Source organism: Cherax quadricarinatus, chromosome 89 (genome assembly GCF_038502225.1).
Source record: "Cherax quadricarinatus isolate ZL_2023a chromosome 89, ASM3850222v1, whole genome shotgun sequence".
NCBI lineage: Eukaryota > Metazoa > Arthropoda > Malacostraca > Decapoda > Parastacidae > Cherax > Cherax quadricarinatus.
Genome location: NC_091380.1, coordinates 4,343,364 through 4,366,369, shown reverse-complemented (window position 1 = coordinate 4,366,369; position 23,006 = coordinate 4,343,364). Strand labels below are relative to the sequence as shown.

The 23,006-nt window shown below is 39.0% G+C and overlaps 1 protein-coding gene across 4 annotated transcripts in view; it reads left to right on the top strand.

Annotated features, from left to right (window-relative positions):
* LOC128697146 (chromatin-remodeling complex ATPase chain Iswi-like) overlaps positions 1-23,006 on the top strand; it is a 75,994-nt gene that overhangs the window by 8,585 nt on the left and 44,403 nt on the right. For 2 of the 4 annotated variants that reach the window (XM_070104090.1, XM_070104092.1), the window contains 3 exons: positions 11,109-11,141; positions 12,917-13,156; positions 14,286-14,427. In XM_070104090.1, coding sequence (XP_069960191.1) covers positions 11,109-11,141; positions 12,917-13,156; positions 14,286-14,427 — 415 coding nt within the window. The remainder of the gene's footprint in view (positions 1-11,108; positions 11,142-12,916; positions 13,157-14,285; positions 14,428-23,006) is intronic. The other 2 variants (XM_070104093.1, XM_070104091.1) reach the window with 1 other exon arrangement.

Genomic DNA, 23,006 nt, shown 5'->3' with positions numbered 1-23,006 from the left:
TTTTTTTTTAATACTCCATCTTGTTCCTGGCACACAAAAGTAACATGCCGGAGGTGCAAAGAAAACAAAGTGTTAAATTGACACTTTTGATAAATCGAGGTTTTAGTTATGCTGGGAGGCATTGTGCCTGAAGGTTAGTTAACTATAATTATGCTAATTACAAATTCCTGTGCCCTTAACAGTCCTGTACCACCTGTAGTTGTGTTTCTACAGTTGTTGAATCTACCGGAGATTGATAATACAGGGTGATACAGGTATTTAAACAAGAAAGTTGCCTAGTGAAGGTATGATCTTAACTATGGTGCAGCCATGAAAAATTCATTTATATTCGGGATTTATAGGGCCACTAGAACTTATTCTCCAGTGAGCTGTGATGGCCCATAATTGACACCTTTTTATACAGTGGACCCCCGCTTAACGATCACCTCCCAATGCGACCAATTATGTAAGTGTATTTATGTAAGTGCGTTTGTACGTGTATGTTTGGGGGTCTGAAATGGACTAATCTACTTCACAGTATTCCTTATGGGAAGAAATTCGGTCAGTACTGGCACCTGAACATACTTCTGGAATGAAAAAATATCGTTAACCGGTGTCCACTGTATTTCCCAGACAGCACTGAAAGCAGGGCTTACTTGACACAAACCATAGTAGCCCTAAAAAACAGCAACCTCCAGTACCATTTTATTACAATAGCGCTACATTTTCTGGTCATCATTTCTGAAATACATTTGTCTTTAGAATGTGTTTTTGTTTGGTATAGATGTAGTTTCTATATGCTTGGTACAATTTGGAGTGGAAATGTGGCTTATTTTTATCAGTGCTGACGTGTTGATGGTGGTGGTAGTTGATGCTGCCTGCCACATGTTTGTACAGGTAGTGTACACGACCACATCAACCCTCTTCACACACTTGCACATTAGAAAGCAACAAATAGAATTTCTGCAGAATAAAGTTGTATGCGTTTATAATTCAGGCTTTTTTTTTTTTTTTTAAATTCTTGAGTTTTTATGAAGTTACAGGATTGTAACTGCTTTTTCCATGTGTACTTCACTCTAATTCCTGTAATGCTAAGTGAAATAGAGGAGATTTTCGGTAACGTAACCGTTCGTTATTTTCGGCTCTACTGTACCAGATAAAATAATCTTGCTCCACTGTAAAATATTTAACAGGGATTAAAATCTTAAGTATTTAAGAATGATTATTTTTATTAAAAAGATTTATTAAATACAAGTGGCTTTATAAAGCTGTGACAGCACTTAGAAATTTACAGTGTTAGTTTAATGTGTTTTGAATTAGTTTTGGTAAGTTATAACATTTGTAATAAGCCTTAATGTTTTTATTAATTTTAACTGACTTTTTATTCCATTATAAAGAGTTATAAGTATTTAAGTAATTTAAGAGTAAAAATATAGTAGATACTGCATTTCATTATGTACAAAAAATCTGTTTTAAAGCTGCCTATATCATGTGGAAGGGCTTGGCTATGTTGATGGGATAAGAGAAGAGCATGGTGGGGAGGGTAGGCTGGGGAAGAATAGGGTTGAAAGGAGGGGTAGTGCAGATGAGTGAGTGAGGAGCATTCACTTTTCTCAACTGGGAAATGTATCAAATATTTGGGATACATCCTCTGATCACCTAATGTATCCTCATTGTTTGTAGATAAATATTAGATGCCACCCAGTTGTTGTGTTTACTACTTGAGGGTTAGATGGGAATATTCCTTAAGAGTTTTTGCATGACGCTACTGCTCATGCTTGTGTGTGTTGCACATGTGTAGCTAACAGTGTGTTGCACATGTGTAGCTAACAGTGTGTTGCACATGTGTAGCTAACTGTGTGTTGCACATGTGTAGCTAACAGTGTGTTGCTCATGTGTAGCTAACAGTGTGTTGCACATGTGTAGCTAACTGTGTTGCAAATGTGTAGCTAACAGTGTATGTGTTGTACATGTGTAGCTAACAGTGTGCGTTGCACATGTGTAGCTAACAGTGTGTTGCACATGTGTAGCTAACAGTGTGTTGCACATGTGTAGCTAACAGTGTGTTGCACATGTGTAGCTAACTGTGTTGCAAATGTGTAGCTAACAGTGTGTTGCACATGTGTAGCTAACAGTGTGTTGCACATGTGTAGCTAACAGTGTGTTGCACATGTGTAGCTAACAGTGTGTTGCACATGTGTAGCTAACAGTGTGTTGCACATGTGTAGCTAACAGTGTGTTGCACATGTGTAGCTAACAGTGTGTTGCACATGTGTAGCTAACAGTGTGTTGCACATGTGTAGCTAACATTGTGTTGCACATGTGTAGCTAACAGTGTGTTGCTCATGTGTAGCTAACAGTGCATGTGTTGCACATGCGTAGCTAACAGTGTATGTGTTGCACATGTGTAGCTGTGTGTGTTGCACATGTGTAGCTAACAGTGTGTTGCTCATGTGTAGCTAACAGTGCATGTGTTGCACATGTGTAGCTAACAGTGTATGTGTTGCACATGTGTAGCTGTGTGTTGCACATGTGTAGCTAACAGTGCATGTGTTGCACATGTATAGCTAACAGTGTGTGTTGCACATGTGTAGCTAACAGTGTGTTGCTCATGTGTAGCTAACAGTGCATGTGTTGCACATGTGTAGCTAACAGTGTATGTGTTGCACATGTGTAGCTGTGTGTGTTGCACATGTGTAGCTAACTGTGTTGCACATGTGTAGCTAACAGTGTGTTGCACATGTGTAGCTAACTGTGTGTTGCACATGTGTAGCTGTGTGTTGCACATGTGTAGCTAACAGTGTGTTGCACATGTGTAGCTAACAGTGTGTTGCTCATGTGTAGCTAACAGTGCATGTGTTGCACATGTGTAGCTAACAGTGTATATGTTGCACATCTGTAGCTAACTGTGTGTTGCACATGTGTAGATAACTGTGTGTTGCACATGTGTAACTAACAGTGTGTGTGTTGCACATGTGTAGCTAACTGTGTGTTGCACATGTATAGCTAACAGTGTGTGTTGCACATGTGTAGCTAACAGTGTGTGTGTTGCACATGTGTAGCTAACAGTGTGTGTGTGTTGCACATGTGTAGCTAACTGTGTGTTGCACATGTGTAGCTAACAGTGTGTGTGTTGCACATGTGTAGCTAACTGTGTGTTGCACATGTGTAGCTAACAGTGTGTGTGTAGCTGACATTGTGTGTTGCACTTGTGTAGCTAACAGTGTGTGTGTAGCACATGTGTAGCTAACAGTGTGTATTGCACATGTGTAGCTAACAGTGTGTGTGTTGCACATGTGTAGCTAACAGTGTTGCTCATGTGTAGCTAACAGTGTGTGTTGCACATGTGTAGCTAACAGTGTGTGTGTTGCACATGTGTAGCTAACAGTGTGTTGCTCATGTGTAGCTAACAGTGTATGTTGCACATGTGTAGCTAACAGTATGTGTTGCACATGTGTAGCTAACAGTGTGTGTTGCACATGTGTAGCTAACAGTGTGTGTTGCACATGTGTAGCTAACAGTGTGTGTTGCACATGTGTAGCTAACAGTGTGTGTTGTGCATGTGTAGCTAACAGTGTGTGTTGCACATGTGTAGCTAACAGTGTGTGTTGCACATGTGTAGCTAACAGTGTGTTGCACATGTGTAGCACACAGTGTGTAGCACATGTTATGAAGTGCTACATACTAAACTTTGTATCTGCCTGCATAATTTGGTTAAAGTTGTTAACTTTCAGGGTTGGTGTTGTACTAGTATGCATAAATTCTTGTGCCTTCACTTCTCGTGAGAGAAATCTGGTAGGCCTACATATGAAAGAATGGGTCTATGTGGTCAGTGTGCGCAGTATAAAAAATCCTGCAGCACACAGTGCATAATGAGAAAAAAAAAAACTCCGACCGTGTTTTTGGTTTAAAACAGCGACTTTGCAGTGTATTTTTGCATGCTATTTATGGTTATATTCTAGTTTTCCTGGTCTCATTTTATGGAATGGAAGACATGTTACAGAAATTGAGATGATTTTGATGGGTTTCACAAAGAAAAGGACCTTGAAATTGAGCTCAAAGTAGCAGAAATGTTCGATTTTGCCAAAGTTCAAAAGTAGACAAATCATGCCATACATCCAATACATGTCAACTGGTGAGTCTAATATTGTTTCACAAGTGTGCTGATATTATTTATATCATTTCTACACTAATGCAGTAGTCTGCGTAACAGTAAATCTTTTATTTTTTGTGAGAATAAAAATTCAAAGTGGAAAGCAAAAGAAATATAACAAAGGCTTGGGGACGTGACTAATGAACAGAGGAAATGTTATTTTAGTGCCAGGAATGTCTGTCTTGTTTATTCTGGACCCTATTTGGAAATTGGCATCTTTTGAAATTTGTGTGAAATTGGCAAAATTGCTAATTTCTGACCACTTTATTAGATTGTTGAAATCGGTAAATGGGTGGTTTCTTGTACTCATTTGATAGAAAAAAAATGGAGTTCTAGCGAAATAGTTATGATTTTTGTCGACTAGTACATGGGAATTGGCCAAAAATATGGCTCAAAGTGGATGAAATCGCCGATGCATAAACATCGTTGAGTTCTCTAACTTCGTGAGAGCATAACTCCATAAGTTTTCCATCAAATTTCTTACTTTTGGTGTCATTATGATCGGAAAAAAATTCTCTATCATTTCGTAAGAAAAATAATTTTTTTTTTCCCCCGAAAAATTTCCGACCCTGAGAACAAGTTTAACCCTTTCAGGGTCCGTCCCGTAGATCTACGGCTTTATGTTCAGGGTCCAAACCGTAGATCTACGCCATGAGCTCAGCTCACTCTGATAAACTGTGAGTGGTACATTTGGGCCTAAATATGAGAGAATACATCTATGTGGTATGTGTGCACCACATAAAACAGATCCTGCAGCACACTGTGTATAATGAGAGAAAAAAAATGAAATCATGATTTTTCGATTAAAACAGCAACTTTGCAGTGTTTTTTCGTATGTTTTTTATAGTTGTATTTCCGATTTCTTGGTCTCATTTGATAGAATGGAAGACATATTACAGAAATAGAGATGATTTTGATTGGTTTTAGCACTGGAAATGGCTTGAAACTGAGCTCAAAGTAGCAGAAATGTTAAATTTTTGCCGATATTCAAGAGTAAACAAACGACCTCACACGTCTAATACACATCAGCTGGTGGGTCTAATATACATTCACAAATATGGTGATGATATTTATACAATTATTACAGTATTGCATAACAGTAAATCTTCTATTTTTTGGTGTGAATAAAAATTCATTGTGAATAAAAAATCAAAATGGAATTTATTTGTAAAGCCTCAAAACATAACTAATGAACAGAGGAAATGTTAGTTTAGTGCCAGGAATGCTTACATTGTTCATTCTGAACCCTATTTTGAAATTGGAATATTTTGAACTTTGTGTTAAAATGGCCAAATTAACAATTTCCGATCACTTTATTTTGTAGTTGAAACAGTTGACTTGGCGATTTCTTGTGCTCAATCGATAGAATAGAAGTAATACTAGTGAAATAGCTAAGAATTTGGTTGACTGGAATAATGTAATTGGCCCAAAATGGGAGTCAAAGTCGGCAAAATCGCCGATTCGTAAATATCGCTGACACATCAAAATTCGCGAGAGCATAATTTCGTCAATTTTCCACCAAATTTCGTACTTTTTGTTTTATTACCTTCACAAAAAGATTCTCTACGATTTCATAAGAAAAAATAACAAATATTTTTTTTGAAAATTCTTGGACACTGGTGCGTGACTCCAGATTTGGGCCTTGGACCCTGAAAGGGTTAAGAGAGGGCCTGCCGACCCTGAAAGGGTTAATTAAACAAACTATGTGGAAGGTTGTTATAGAGTTTTACTTTTTTTTTTTTTTTTTTTTTTTTTTTTTTCAATTTTTGTTGGAGTTAGGATTTTCCTTTATTCCAAAAAATTGTCAAATGCTGTTCTATTTCTCAGAATATAGCCTCTCCTCACTTAGCAGCATACTTGTTTACCGACGACTTGGACTAACGATGGGCTCCCTGACCAGTATGCATATTAGAGCTGATTTCCTCTATTCTGTTTATTACAATATACTACTGTACAGTACACTACTGTGTAAACATTTAAAAATATATCAGAAATGTTATAAATGGTGCAAAGGTGACAGTAAAACAATATCAAAGATGGTTGACACAAACCCACTACCATTATAGTATACTCCTCACTTAGCAACAAATTCATTTACCAACGTGGTCTTAGGAACGGAACTCTGTCGTTAAGTGAGACGAGGCTGTACTTGTTTTTTCTGTTCTTGGTGACAGATGTGGATGGCAATTATTGATGCTAGACTGCTTTACTCCTGTGGTGTTTGCTATGTGGTTTGGGTTGTCAGTGAGGATGCTGCTTTCTGATCACTGACTCGAGTTTATCTTGCTCCTGCTGTATGAAACTGTTCACTCTGAATTTAGGTACAGTGGAACCTCAAATCGAACTGCTCCCAACACAACCAATTATGTAGGTGTATTTTTGTAAGTGCTTTTATAAGTGTATTTTTGAGGATCTGAAATGGACTAATCTAATTTACATTATTCCTGATGGGAATAAATTCATTCGGTAAAGGCACTCGATCAGCCTTCTGGAATGAAGAAAGTTCGATATTTGAGGTTCCACTGTATTTGTGAAGACAGTGCCATTTTATGACAAGTTTTTCATGATTAAAGTTTTCATAAACTGGATATACTAAATGTGCCATTATTGACATGGACTGTTTTCTTAAGCTTCATCCTGCATTTAGTCTTTCTGAAAAAAAAAAGCTGATTAAGTTTGTGGCTTCACATAAATAATGATATAAAGGATGGCTTGGATGAGAGTGGTCTGCATGCAGACTAGGTAGGTAGTGCAGGTTATTGGTCTGGAGTTCAGCAGTTGAATGTTGTAATGCATTAACATTTGCTGTCGAATAAGAGTGCTGCTTCTTGATCTTTCTCCAAACCCGTCTGAAATTCTGCATTTCTTCAAGAATCTGTGTTTACAGGCACAATCACGTTCTACAGCCTTGCTGGATTATCCATTTTGCTAGACCAACAGAGTTCACATCATAATAATTCATCAATACATCTCTCGTAATAAAGTTGGTAGAATTACCGACAATATGTAAAGTAAAAGGACACAAGTGCAACTAATGTGACATTTATTGTGGCAACATTTCGCTCTCCAGGAGCTTTATCAAGCTTGATAAAGGCTTGATAAAGCTCCTGGAGAGCAAAACATTGCCACAATAAATGTCACATTAGTTGCACTTGTGTCCTTTTACTTTAAATACATCTCTCATATTTCTAAAGCACTAAGATTTGTTAATTACTGTACGGGTGCTCCTTGACTTACGATGGTTCGACTTAGGATATTTTGACTTTACGATGGTGCAAAAACAATTTGGAGATGAAACTTAAGATAATTACCCAGCATGAAGGCAGCAAGTTCATGATTTGTATTCATTCATTTATTTTTCAATACTGGTACAGTGGACCCCCGCATAACGATTACCTCAGAATGTGACCAATTATGTAAGTGTATTTATGTAAGTGCATTTGTACGTGTATGTTTGGGAGTCTGAAATGGACTAATCTACTTCACAATATTTCTTATGGGAACAAATTCGGTCAGTACTGGCACCTGAACATACTTCTGGAGTGAAAAAATATCGTTAACCGGGGGTCCACTGTATTTAGTAACTAATTATTTGTTTATTTACTTATTCAGTGACAATATTTATTTATTTAGTACATATTCATATTCAACTTAGGATATTTTTGACCTACGATGGGTTTGTGGTAATGCAACCTTATCGTAACTTGAGGAGCACCTGTACTTATAAAGAATGTTGCAGTACTACCACTCCCAAAGTGGCAGAATTTAGAATTTTACTTTAACTGTCAAGTGTCAAGCTAATCTTTTTAAATATTTCATCCAAGTGAGGTCGTTCCATGTGCTTTGATCTGCCCCTTTGTAATTTTTCATACATCAAATAAAGATTCGTTAGCTCCTGTTCCATCACAAAAGTATGTTGTTCTAGCCCTTGGATTAATTCATCTGACAACTGGATTAATTTGTCAATAGTAAGCCATCTTTCAGCTACACCACTGACACACAAATAACCCGCACATAAAAGACAGAAGCTTACGACGACGTTTCGGCCCGACTTGGACCATTGACAAAGTCACACAGTGTGACTTTGTCAATGGTCCAAGTCGGACCGAAACGTCGTCGTAAGCTTCTGTCTTTTATGTGCGGGTTATTTGTGTATCGTTCCAGTCACGGTATTGTGCCTTTTTGTTATTTACACCACTGACACTTGCATCTTTCCTAATAGCCATAGCTAGGGTTAAATGTAGGCAAACTGAGCTAATAATTATAATCACACAAAATCGGGGATTACCACCATAATCTGCAGTATAAACAGTTGAGCATACACTTCACAAGGCCATTTGTGTCCACCCAGTAAACTAGTCTGGCAGTTGCAGAAATTTCAAGTGTCCTCATATTTTTGTCCAGACTAAAAGGGGTACTGGGCCATCAGTTTTGGAAATGGTGTATCTGTGCACGTATGTATGCATGAATGTATGCATCTGTGAAGACAGAACGTTATCCAGGGAGGACTAAAGTTGAATGTATCAGAGTATAGTGGTACCAACACACTCATATGGGTGTGAAGCAGCAAGGAGAAGGCAGGAGGCAGTGGAGATGTTGTTTCTGAGGGCAGTGTGTGATGGGAATATTATGCAGAGAATTTGTAGTTTGGAGATTAGGAGGTGCAGGGTTACTAAAAATATTATCCAAAAGTCTGGAGAGGGGTTGTCTACATGGTTTCGACATTCAGAGAGGATGGATGGATCAGAATGGGATGACTTGGAGGATGTATAAATCTGTAGTGGAGGAAAAGCAGGGTAGGGAGCATCCTATGAAAGGTTGGAGAGTGGGGGTTAAGGGAGTTTTTGTGTGAGGAGCTACGACATCCAAGAGGAGTGAGTAAAGGCAAAGGGGTTTTTATGTGTTGTTGGACAATGACCAAGGGATTCAGGGAAAACTGATTACTTGGTCTTGAGTCTTAGAGGTGAGAAGTACAGTGCTTGTACTACGAAGGAGGGGTGGAGATATTGTAATTCGGAGGGGCATCTGAACTGTAATGTCAGCATATCTCTAGCAAAACAATCAGGAAATGGTTGGTGGCATTTTTTTCTTTTTCATTTAACCCTACCTTGGTGGAAGACAGCCATAATGTTAAAAAATATAAAGTACAAACAAATAATGAGAAATAACAGGTACAGGTCCGCCATCACAAATCCGGCAATCAGTTATTCGGTTCCTTCAGTTATTTGGCACTAATTTTGGCTAGCATAATTTCAAATTTCCAGGGTCGCCACACCAACCTGCTGGTACTGTTTGGTGGCGCTACTTGCTGCATAAGTCATTCCAATTTCTTTTTCTCCATTTATTGTTTTAACCTGTTTACTTTTAGCCCTAGCCATGGTTCCAATGAATAAAAGAAATGCTTCTCATTATGTAAAGCACCTACACAGTACATTATCCATTAAAGATAAGGTGGCTTTGAAGCCACTGTCGGTTGCCATGAGCTCAGTCTCACGAAGCAGGAGAATATGCTTTATTATTATGCTAATATCAACACTACAGCTTATTTGCCTATCACAATTGATCCAATATGACATAATAAACAATATAAATAACATAAAACATGTTAAATATTCCAGAATAAATAATATTTGGCATAACACTGAGCAGTTCGACGAAGGTATGAAGAGGATATTATTATTATTTTTTTTTTTTTTATTATTATCACACTGGCCGATTCCCACAAAGGCAGGGTGGCCCGAAAAGGAAAAACTTTCACCAACATTCACTCCATCACTGTCTTGCCAGAAGGGTGCTTTACACTACAGTTTTTAAACTGCAACATTAACATTGACTAAAGGATCACATTATAATGCACTTGTGTTTTTTCCATAGATAGCTTTTGTTCTGACTATATAACTGTCATACAGATTAGGGTAGCAGTACACTGGTGATGTACCCAAATTTGTTTAACTTGCAAAACACAACACACGTATGTATTTACAGCTATTTGAATGGAAGAGGGTGTATGGTGACTTACCTATATAATTCACCCTTCCCAGAATTCTAACTTGGGATCTTTAGGTTGTGAGCTAATTAAGCTCTTGAAAAGGAAACATTTTAGACTTATTTTTAAGTATAGATGGGTTGTGAAAAAAATAAGAGGAGAGAGAGACAATATTGTCCATTAAGAAGTTCATAAATTCAGGTTAGGGTTGTAGAGGTGGCATGAGGAAGGTCCTATTGTTAACATATAAAGGGGATGTATTAGTCTGGCTATCAACAGCATGTAGATAGCCAGACATGTAGATATTCATCTAGATAACTGTTCAGATGTGTAGCAGAGCTTCCATATTAGTCATTACATTAGTTATTAATCAAAAAAGAAAGTCTTGATAATTTCAGGATACCAATAAATTGATTCTTTTGTTTCATAAAAATAGAGATAAAAGCCATTGCCAGTATCCTTGAAATTACAGGTTATGTTAGCATTGAGATGAAGGAAATTGATAAAGGATTTTTTATGTGATGAGCCTGGCCCATGGCCTGGCTCCAGGAGTAGAAAAAATTCTCAGAACTTATCAAAGGTAAAGGTGTGCTCAAGGTCATTATTCCTTAATCTTGAGAGGCTCTCATGAACATATTTACTGCTATTAGAATATGGGAAAAATAGGCGATTTCAATTCTGTCATTGCATGTAAAAATAAAAGGTGTCGCTTGTAAAAATAGGAAGAGACAAAATCAACTATTTAATGGATATTTACAAATTACTGATGGGCTTGAAAGTGATTTTTTTTTTTTCATAAAAGTTCTTTTCATTCAATGAAATGTAAAGGTGAAATTTTGATCAGTGTATTCAGGTTATGCATCCCAACTGTGTTTCTGCATTTATTAATATCTGATCTGAGAAGAGAAGGCATCCTGAAACTGTGAATGTACTCGCTTCTCATTGGCACAAACCAGGTGTTATTATTTTTTTCTTGCTTTTTCTTTCTAGCCGCGTGAAGAAGCTATCGTCCGCAGCCGCCGAGTAAGTCACCTTACCTTTACCTAATCTGCAAGAAGGTAGAAAGGAATTGTCATAGTCAACTCCTAATTGATGTTTTCCCCTCTTCTCTGGCTGATTGAAGGTCTTTGCCAGGAGCATGTTTATACCTGGTGGTGGAAATTTGTTCTTTTGGAATGGTAGAATGTAGAAAGAACGTTGACAATTCCTGATATTTCTTAGCATCTGAAGTATTGACCAGTGACATTGGCGATGCCCCTCAATTTTATTCTCAAAATTGGATAATATTGGGTAGTTTGTATTCAGACAATTATCATGTATTAAAACTGGAATAGTGTGGTATGTCCACACCCATTGTTTACTACTAGTTGGAGCTACGCTGACAAAGTTACTCTAGTCTTCAGCAAGTAGAGTGAAGGGAGAAGTGGTCTATATGGTAGATAAACTTGGTGTATTCTGTTGCATTCTTGTATGGTATAGATGTGCCTTTGGTTATAGCATGTTCTACAGCTACCAGATATTGGGTAAGGTTTCAGTCACATGATTAATTATTAATGCTGAATACTTCCTATTATAATATTGCTTAATCTACCTTGAATTTTATTACCACATTATGACCACAAATTTCAGTTTTCACCTCTTGTTTACAGTTGAGATGAAAATTGGGATTCATTTGTCACAGTTAGATTTCTTTTTATTATTGATAACTAAATGAAATACAATGCAGTAACTCAATGTGTAATTTTGGAGAGGAAACTTTACATGCTGTTTCAATATGTCCTGGATCATTATTAAGGGTCGTGAAATTGTAATAGCACGATTGCAAGCAAACCACGGAATGGGTGAGGTTTGAACCTGTGGTGAGTCCTACAGCTCACAGGCCAGTGTGTTAACCACTGTGCCAGCTGGCTCTAGGTATATTTCTAAACACCAAAGAGAGGTTTGCATGGTCCCCACTGTGACCACAAATATGTACAGGTGAACTCTAGCTCAAATCCCCTGACTGAGTGATTAAATGCAATGGCCTGTGAATTTTAGGACTCACTTGCCATGGGTTCAAACCTCACCCCTTCCATGGTTTGGTCTTGGATGGATTGAGATGTCGCCTAAAATTTCCTCTTAATATTTTTGGGTAAATAATGAATTGTTCCAGCCATGGTTTGTAACTTATTCTTTAATAGTTTTTAATGTGATAATCGTAGATATAAATGTTTAATTGCAGAACTGTTGCAGCAATTTTCTGAGCCACCTTGGACAGTGTTATTTATTGTTTTAGATCCTTCAGGGGTTACACTTAGTAAACTTCCAGGGTTTTCATTAGGAGTATTGTTGGCCAGTGTCATGAAAATTTGTAATGAACGAATGTAATAATTTAATGGAGGGATCAGGATTCAAACCCAAGCTTTGGGGTTACGGGGGACTGGTGGCAGCTGGCTGGTAATCAGAGGCTGCAATTTCCAATCCTGGTTACTCCATTGAATTACTGCCGAAATTGACTAGTTAATATATGGGCCAATGTAACTGTTGCTTATAAAAAATTTATTCATTAATAACTATTTATTATTAATTATAGTTTGTGTTCATTACTCACTGTAATTTACTGAATGGTTTGCAGCATGGTATTTAAATTCCACACAAATCTTGAGTATTTATTTATTTATATATATATTGAGCTTTTTTTTTTTATTTTATTTTATTTAGTGAAAACCCAGGCCAAAATTTTAGTGAGTGTCTCCTAGCTGAAAAATTCAATTATTAGTATGTGGTAAAAGTTTACTCTTGTGTTTGTTCTCTCTCAGCCATCGCCATCGCATGACAGAACAGGAAGAAGATGAGGAATTGCTGGCAGAGTCCAACAAATCATCTAAGATAATTACCCGCTTTGAGGAGAGCCCTAGTTATATTGTAAATGGAGAAATGCGTGACTACCAAATTCGAGGCCTCAATTGGATGATTGACTTGTACGAAAACGGAATTAATGGCATTCTTGCTGATGAGATGGGTCTGGGGAAAACACTGCAGACTATTTCCCTCCTTGGGTAAGATTGCTGAATTTTTTTCATGAATTTTTATTTCTTGTTCAAATAAATGTTTTGTGTTTGTTATACTGGAAGTCATCTTCTTTCAATAAACCGTATTCCACTGAGGCAGGGTGGCCCAAAAAGAAAAACAAAAGTTTTTCTTTATAAATTTAGTAATATTTACAGGAGAAGGGGTTACTAACCCCTTGCCCCCTGCATTTTAGTCGTGCATTTTAGTCGCCTCTTACAACACGCATGACTTACGGAGGAAGAATTCTGTTCCACTTCCCCATGGCGACTGGAAGTCATATATATCATTAATATTCATTTTCTCTTTCTTTTTTAATATAAATTAAAGCAGGATTATAGATACTGCAAAAGGAAATATAAATGCTTTCATTTTGCAAAATATAAATGAAATAGTTTTTCCCTGTTCCTTGTTTTAACGTAGCTCATTTTTGTCTCATTTAATCTCACTGTAGTCTCAATATCCTCACATTCCCAGGTTTAGCACTACCCTATCGATATAATGTATGCAAAAATTGCAAACAGGCGATACAGATGCAAAATAACCATGGAGGGAGTTGAATGATAGCTCTAGTCCTTATGTGGTGCAATCAACACAACATCACGAGTTTGCAGTGTTGCAAAGAAGAGTAGAACTTCCAAGCAAATATGTTCAAGGGAAGCTTCTTTGCTCGAATGATTTGAGCAAAGACACGTCCCCTCAACGTATTTGCTTGGACTTCCTCCTCTTTTCTGGAACGAATTAATATCGTTAGTCGAGGGTCCACTGTATTTGTTTTGATATGATAATCTATGTACTGTGGTACCTTGAATTTCGATCAGCTCCCAACTCGAACAATTATGTAAGTGTATTTTTGTAAGTGCTTTTGTAAGTATATTTTTGGGGGTCTGAAACGGACTAATCTAATTTACATTATTCCTTATGAGAACAAATTCGTTCGGTATCGGCATTCGAACAGCCTTCTGGAACAAATTAAGTTCGTAACTTGAGGAACCACTGTATTTTCTTTGATTTGATAATCTATGTATTTTCTTTGATATGATAATTTATATATTTGCTTTACTTTTCCTCAAAGAGTTCGTGATTTCCAGCATCTTCATAATTGCATTCTCCTTGTAGGTACATGAAACATTTCCGCAACATTCCTGGGCCTCACATGGTCATTGTGCCAAAATCTACACTTCGTAACTGGGAGAACGAGTTCAAGAGATGGTGTCCCTCATTACGTGCAGTGTGTCTTATTGGAGACCAAGAAACTAGGGTATGTTTCATCTCTACAAGTTGCATATTTTGTTTTTGTTAAAAGAATGCTATAGAAAGTTTTTTTTTAAAACAAAGCACCTGTACTGTAATATGCTTGACACAATTTTTTACTGTAATCATCATAATTATTAGGTCACTCAGTTTTAATTCTTGAAAATTATGATTATCAATTGGATTTCATTTTCTTCAGTTTTGATGGTATTGTGAATTGATGTCTGCTATAAATAAAAAAAAAATTGTATTCTTTTATGACAGATTAACCACTTTTTTTTTTTTTTTTTTTTTTTTTTGAGATAAGAAATTAAAGTATTTAAGCAGAACCCATCTTTGAATTAGAGTGATTTTAATTTTGTTTTTCTCAACTATCTTTCCCCTGCCCTCTCTCTGTCCTACCCTCAGAGTATTGAATATTTTTCTAACAGCAACAATGCTGCCATTTTTGGAAAAAACAAAAGGCTAAATTTTGTGCTTTCTATTTTTACAACTGGTAGGTAGTAGGTTGGTAGACAGCAACCACCCAGGGTCGTACTACCATCCTGTGGTAGTAGGTTGGTAGATAACAACCACCCAGGGAGGTACTACCCTCCTGTGGTAGTAGGTTGGTAGACAACAAACACCCAGGGAGGTACTACCATCCTGTGGTAGTAGGTTGGTAGACAACAAACACCCAGGGAGGTACTACCATCCTGTGGTAGTAGGCTGGTAGACAACAAACACCCAGGGAGGTACTACCATACTGTGGTAGTAGGTTGGTAGACAGCAACCACCCAGGGAGGTACTACCATCCTGTGGTAGTAGGTTGGTAGACAAACATCCAGGGAGGTACTACCATCCTGTGGTAGTAGGTTGGTAGACAACAACCACCCAGGGAGGTACTACCCTCCTGTGGTAGTAGGCTGGTAGACAACAAACACCCAGGGAGGTACTACCATACTGTGGTAGTAGGTTGGTAGACAGCAACCACCCAGGGAGGTACTACCATCCTGTGGTAGTAGGTTGGTAGACAAACATCCAGGGAGGTACTACCATCCTGTGGTAGTAGGTTGGTAGACAACAACCACCCAGGGAGGTACTACCCTCCTGTGGTAGTAGGTTGGTAGACAACAACCACCCAGGGAGGTACTACGATCCTGTGGTAGTAGGTTGGTAGACAACAAACACCCAGGGAGGTACTATGATCCTGTGATAGTAGGTTGGTAGACAACAAACACCCAGGGAGGTACTACCATCCTGTGGTAGTAGGTTGGTAGACAGCAACCACCCAGGGAGGTACTACCCTCCTATGGTAGTAGGTTGGTAGACAACAAACACCCAGGGAGGTACTACCATCCTGTGGTAGTACATTGGTAGACAGCAACCACCCAGGGAGGTACTACCATCCTGTGGTAGTAGGTTGGTAGACAGCAACCACCCAGGGAGGTACTACCCTCCTGTGGTAGTAGGTTGGTAGACATCAACCACCTATGGTCTTGCTACCCTCCTGTGGTAGTAGGTTGGTAGACATCAACCACCCAGGGTAGCACTACCATCCTATGGTGGTAGGTTGGTAGACAGCAACCACCCAGGGAGGTACTATCCTGTGTTAGTAGGTTGGTAGACAACAACTGCCCAGAGAGGTACTACCATCCTGTGGTAGTAGGTTGGTAGACAGCAACCACCCAGGGTTGTACTACCGTCTTGTGGTAGTAGGTTGGTAAACAGCAACCACCCAGGGAGGTACTACCATCCTGTGGTAGTAGGTTGGTAGACAGCAACCACCTAGGGTCGTACTACCGTCCTGTGGTAGTAGGTTGGTAGACAGCAACCACCCAGGGAGGTACTAACATCCTGTGGTAGTAGGTTGGTAGACAGCAACCACCCAGGGAGGTACTACCATCCTGTGGTAGGTTGGTAGACAACAACCACCCAGGGAGGTACTACCATCCTGTGGTAGTAGGATGGTAGACAACAAACACCCAGGGAGGTACTACCATCCTGTGGTAGTAGGTTGGTAGACAGCAACCACCCAGGGAGGTACTACCCTCCTGTGGTAGTAGGTTGGTAGACAAACACCCAGGGAGGTACTACCATCCTGTGGTAGTAGGTTGGTAGACAGCAACCACCCAGGGAGATACTACCATCCTGTGGTAGTAGGTTGGTAGACAGCAACCACCCAGGGAGGTACTACCCTCCTGTGGTAGTAGGTTGGTAGACATCAACCACCTAGGGCCTTACTACCCTCCTGTGGTAGTAGGTTGGTAGACATCAACCACCCAGGGTAGCACTACCATCCTGTGGTAGTAAGTTGGTAGACAGCAACTTCCCAGGGAGGTACTACCATCCTATGGTGGTAGGTTGGTAGACAGCAACCACCCAGGGAGGTACTATCCTGTGTTAGTAGGTTGGTAGACAACAACTGCCCAGAGAGGTACTACCATCTTGTAGTAGTTTGGTAGACAGCAACTGCCCAGAGAGGTACTACTGTCCTGTGGTAGTAATTTTGTAGACAACAACCGCCCAGGGAGGTACTACCGTCCTGCCAAGTGAGGGTAAAACAGAAGCCTGTTATTGTTTTACATGATGGTAGGATTGCTGGTGTCTTTTGTCTGTCTTGTAAACATGCAAGATTTCAGGTACATCATGCTACTTCTACTTACACTTAGGTCACACTGAACTTGCATATACAAGCATATACACCTACCATCCGACTTATGACTGGCATGACATATGACCACTCGACTTACGACCATGTTTCGTATGCAGATGTTTTGGGAAATAAACATCTACAGTGAACCCCTGACTTATGATCACCTCCCAACTTGAACAATTATGTAAGTGTATTTTTGTAAGTGCTTTTGTACGTGTATTTTTGGGGGTCTGAAACGGACCAATCTAATTTACAATATTTCTTATGGGAACAAATTCGTTCAGTATCGGCACCCGAACAGACTTCTGGAATGAATTAATATTGTAAGTCGGGGGTCCACTGTATTTGTGTTTTACACTGTGTTTCTCCTAAACCTTACAGTATAAAGTACAGTACTAACAGTATAAAAAGTAAAGTAAAAAATGAAATACTAAAATAAAACAATAAAATAAAATCGTTACTTAATGTGATATTCAGTAGTAAGGTTCGACTTTCGTCCATTTTGACTTAGGACTGGTTGGTCCTAAGTGGAATAGAATACTTCCTCCATAAGCCATGCGTGTTGTAAGAGGCGGCTAAAATGCCGGGAGCAAGGGGCTAATAACTCCTTCTCCTGTATATACGTATTACTTAATTTAAAAGGAGAAACTTGTTTTTCCTTTTGGGCCACCCTGCCTCAGTGGGGTATGGTTGGTGCCTTTGCAGAATTTCGAGAGTATACCTACTCTCTGAGCCCGGCCAGGGGCCAGGCTCATCTGGTGCTCGCCTGGTCAACCAGGCTGTTGCTGATAAATTAGACACATCTGCAACTCTTGGGTATCTTTATTAAGGAAACGTTTTGCCACACAGTGGCTTCATCATTCCATACACAGGAGAAACTTGAAGAGCAGGAGGAGAATGAGGTAATCAGTCCCTCAACCTTGAGTCGATGAGGTCAGTCCATCAATCTTGAATAGAATACGGCATATGAGCTGAGAAGCAGCTTATATACCGTAGGCAGGAGAGGTGCAGCAGTCGTAGGTGGTGTCACATTTGCCCAATGTGGAAGTAGGTCGTACCCAAGGGTTAGGCAAGCGTAGAATTCCCAAATATTAAGACCCTCCTGTTCTTCAAGTTTCTCCTGTGTATGGACTGATGAAGCCACTGTGTGGCAAAACGTTTCCTTAATAAAGATACCCAAGAGTTGCACATGTGTCTAATTTATCAACATGTCGGCTCTGTGAACCATTCATCTACAATCCTGTCAGGCACTGCAACTTCTTGGGATCTTAATACTTGGGAATTCTTCGCTTGCCTAACCCTTGGACACGACCTACTTCCACATTGGACAAATGTGACACCACCTACGACTGCTGCACCTCTCCTGCCTACGGTATATAAGCTGCTTCTCAGCTCATATGCCGTATTCTATTCAAGACTGATGGACTGACCACATCGACTCAAGGTTGAGGGACTGATTACCTCATTCTCCTCCTGTTCTTCAAGTTTCTCCTGTGTATGGACTGATGAAGCCACTGTGTGGCGAAACGTTTCCTTAATAAAGATACCCAAGAGTTGCACATGTGTCTAATTTATCAACATGTCGGTTCTGTGAACCATTCATCTACAATACAAGCTGAAATTAAGACACATGTGCAACATCTGGGTATCTTTAATGTAGACGTTTCGCCATCCATCTTATTTTCATCTTGTCGGTATTATATACCATTCTTACACACAATACAAGCTGTTGCTGCTGGAGGCCCGCTGCCCCACATATCCATCACAGCCTGGTTGATCTGGCACCTGGTGAAGATACTTGTCTAGCTTCGTCTTGAAGGGTTCAACACATGTTCCAGCAGTGTTTCTGATATCTTCTGGTAAGATGTTGAAAAGTCTGGGATCCTGGATGTTGATACAGTGTTCCCTTATTGTCCCCACCGCACCCCTGCTCATCACTGGGTTTATTTTACACTTCCTCCCATATCTCTCACTCCAGTATGTTGTTATGGCAGTGTGCAGATTTGGGACCAAGCCCTCGAGTACCTTCCAGGTATATATTATCATGTACCTCTCTCTCCTCCGCTCCAATGAGTACATGTTCAAGACTTGCAGGCGTTCCCAGTAGTTTAGGTGCTTTACTGGCTCAATGTGTGCCATAAACGATCTCTGTATTTGTTCCAGCTCCGATATTTCTCCTGCCCTGAATGGGGCCGTCAGCACTGAGCAATATTCTAATTGAGGGAGCACTAGCGATTTGAAGAGTGTCACCATCGGCATTGTTTCCCCTGTTTTGAAAGTTCTCATTACCCACCCAGTCATCTTCCTGGCTGTCGTGATCTTTGTCTTGTTATGGTCTTTAAAAGAAAGGTCCGCTGACATAATTATTCCTAGGTCTTTTACGTGTTCATTACGTTCTATTTGGTGACCCTCTTGAATTTTGTATATAGTGCTCCTTTTGAGTTCTTCATTCTTTCCATACCTAAGCAGCTGGAACTTATCACCATTGAACGTCATGTTGTTTTCCACTGCCCACTGGAAAACCCTGTTTATGTCTTCCTGTACTTTTTCAGTGTCCTCTACTGTACTGACTTTCATGCTTATTTTAGTGTCATCTGCAAATAATGATACAAAAGTGTGCCGGATGTTTTTTCCTATGTCTGCTATAAGGATGAGGAACAGCAGAGGTGCCAGGACAGTGCCTTGGGGCACTGAGCTTTTGACCTCGCTGATGCTGGATCTTGCCCTGTTCACTACTACTTTTTGTGTTCTGTGTGTTAGGAAACCGAAAATCCATCTGCCTACCTTCCCCGTAATGCCCATGGCCTTCATTTTGTGTGCTATCACTCCATGATCGCATTTGTCAAACGCCTTTGCAAAATCTGTGTAAATCACATCTGCGTTTTGGTCATCTTCCAGTGCCTCCGTAATTCTGTCATAATGGTTCACCAGCTGTGACCAACATGATCGTCCTGCTCTAAAAGCATGCTGGTTCGGGTTATGTTGGTTGTGCTGGTCCATGAGATTTGTAACCTGCCGTCTCATCACTCTTTCGAAGATTTTTATGATGTGAGAGGTTAGGGCTACTGGTCTGTAATTTTTAGCTAGCGCTCTACTACCTCCTTTGTGCAAAGGAGCTATGTCTGCACTCTTTAAGGCCTCCGGTATTTCACCTAGTTCTAAGCTCTTTCTCCAAAGAATACTGAGGGCTCGTGCTAGTGGTACTTTGCACTTCTTTATAAATAGAGTATTCCATGAATCTGGTCCAGGTGCTGAGTGAGTGGGCATGTTTTCCATTTCTTTTTCAAAATCTATGGGATTTGTACTAATGTCAGTTAGTTGGTCTGTGCAGCCTTCTTCCAGAGTGAAAAATATTTCTGTATTTTCTACCTTGCTGTCATTTAGTGGGTTGCTGAACACCGACTCATACTATTCTTTTAGGATTTCACTCATTTCCTGTTCATCGTCAGTATACGAGTCTCCTCTCAGTAGTGGTCCATTTCTACAGGTAGTTCTTAGCTTGGATTTTGCGTAGGAATAGAAATATTTTGGGTTTCTTGCGTTGAAGGAAGAAGATTTTTACAACTTCCCATAATTTTATATTCGCACCTGATGGCTTCCCTATTTCATAAACTAAAAAAAATGAGTAGGGATGATGATTATATTTAAAATTTATTCCAAGTTAGCTTGACTTGTCTTGTGAATTATTTTTGGGTACCCCTTTTCACCCAGTCGCTCATAAAAAGTAGCCAGCTTCATGTGCAAAAACCAGTCCCTCATGAATTTCACAAAATTTTGTCTGGCAGATTGGTAAAAATTTGCCGGTATCAGTTGTACAGGAGAACCTTACTAATGCAGTGGGTTAGGTTCCGTGGTACTGCTGTAAAGTGAAACTTAACCTTTTTTCACTTTCAAATGCATTTAAAAGCCTGTTAACATGTTTGCACTATCATATGTTAAGTGAGCAGTAGTGCTAGGCCCAAAAACTGCAGATAAGGTACACACATATTACTTACCTTAAAATATTTTTATCCTTAGCTTATCATGAGTGGTGAATACGTATGTCTGTTGTAGGAAGTCTGAATAAATGAAGAATGGCTGTAACTGAAAACTGCTGCATTAATGAAATACCATAAAGCGAAGTGCTGTAAGGCTTGCATGAATGCAAGTAAAACAAATAGGATGCTGTGTAAGCAGCTGTTAGTTAAACAATAAGTATGTTTATAATGGAACAGGGCTTAGTTAATATGACAGTTTCACAGAAAGTGTATTGTGGTCTTTAACCCTTTGAGAGTTTTGGTCGTACTAGTACGGCTTACGACCCAGTGTTTTTGACGTACTAGTACGCCTAAATTCTAGCGCCCTCAAATCTAATGAGAGAAAGCTGGTAGGCCTACATATGAAAGAATGGGTCTATGTGGCCAGTGTGCGCAGTATAAAAAAAAATCCTGCAGCACACAGTGCGTAATGAGAAAAAAAAAAAACTTCGAACGTGTTTTTGGAATAAAACAGCAAATTTGCACTGTATTTTCGTATGGTATTTATTGTTGTATTCTAGTTTTCTTGGTCTCATTTTATAGAATGGGAGACATATTACAGAAATTGAGATGATTTTGACTGGTTTTACAATGAAAAGTATCTTGAAATTGAGCGCAAAGTAGCAGAAATGTTCGATTTTTATCAAAGTTCAAAAGTAAACAAATCATGCCAAGCGTCCAATACACGTCAACTGGCGAGTCTAATATTCTTTTACAAGTGCGCTGATATTATTTATACCATTTCTACACTAATGCAGTAGTCTGCATAACAGTAAATCTTCTATTTTTTGCAAGAATAAAAATTCAAAGTGGAAAATTCAAAGAAATATAAGAGGGGCCTGGGGATGTGACTAACCAACAGAGAACTTGTTATTTTAGTGCCAGGAATGTCTTTTTTGTTTATTCTGGACCCTATTCGGAAATTGGCATCTTTTGAAATTTGTGTGAAATTGTCAAAATTGCTAAATTCTGACCACTTTATTGGATAGTTGAAATTGGTAAATGGGTGGCTTCTTGTACTCATTCGATAGAAAAAATTGAGTTCTAGCGAAATAGTTATGATTTTTATCGACTAGTACATTGGAATTGGCCGAAAATAGGGCTCAAAGTGGGCAAAATTGCTGATGCGTAAACATCGTCGAGTCTGCTAACTTCGCGAGAGCATAATTCCGTAAGTTTTCCATCAAATTTCATACTTTTGGTGTCATTATGATTGGGAAAAGATTCTCTGTCTTTTCATAAGAAAAAATAATTTATTTTTTTTTTTTTAAAATTTGGCCGACCCTGAGAACAAGTTTCGGAGATTGCCTGTCGACCCTCAAAGGGTTAACTAATGCACGTTCATTTTGGTCTGAAAGTTTTAATCTGTTTGTAGGTTATCAAATTTCATAAGTGCATAATTCATAAATGAAAAATTACCTTCACCAATAATTACTGTTAGATGTGTAATTAATGATAATACGTACATTGCTGGACATTATTTTGATCAGTCCAGTTCTCTTGCAGTTAGCATTACTGTATCTGCCTATGAATTGAAAGTAATATATGGTAGTTAGTATATTCTTAAGTACAAGAGGTTCCTAACATACCAGTGAGCAGCATTTTTTCTTTTTTTTTATGAAGATAACTGCACTCTAAAGGAGGGGTTTGGGATATTTGCTGTTTGGAGGGACATTGTAACTTGTATCTGTGTGCCTCTGGCAGGGCAGTCATAGTTTCTTTTTCAAGTCATGGGACAGCCAGCGTGTTAAAAAAAAAAACCCCCAACTTTTTGGTATCATAAGTGGTGAATTATGCCAAAGTATATAGGGAGCATTACTTTTGTAATACTGTGGCATTTCATATTGATGGTCGTGCAAACAGGAAGACAAAATGTTTGACTGATTAACGAGTTTCTTGCATAGAAAACAACAGTTGAAAGGATGGGATGTTTTG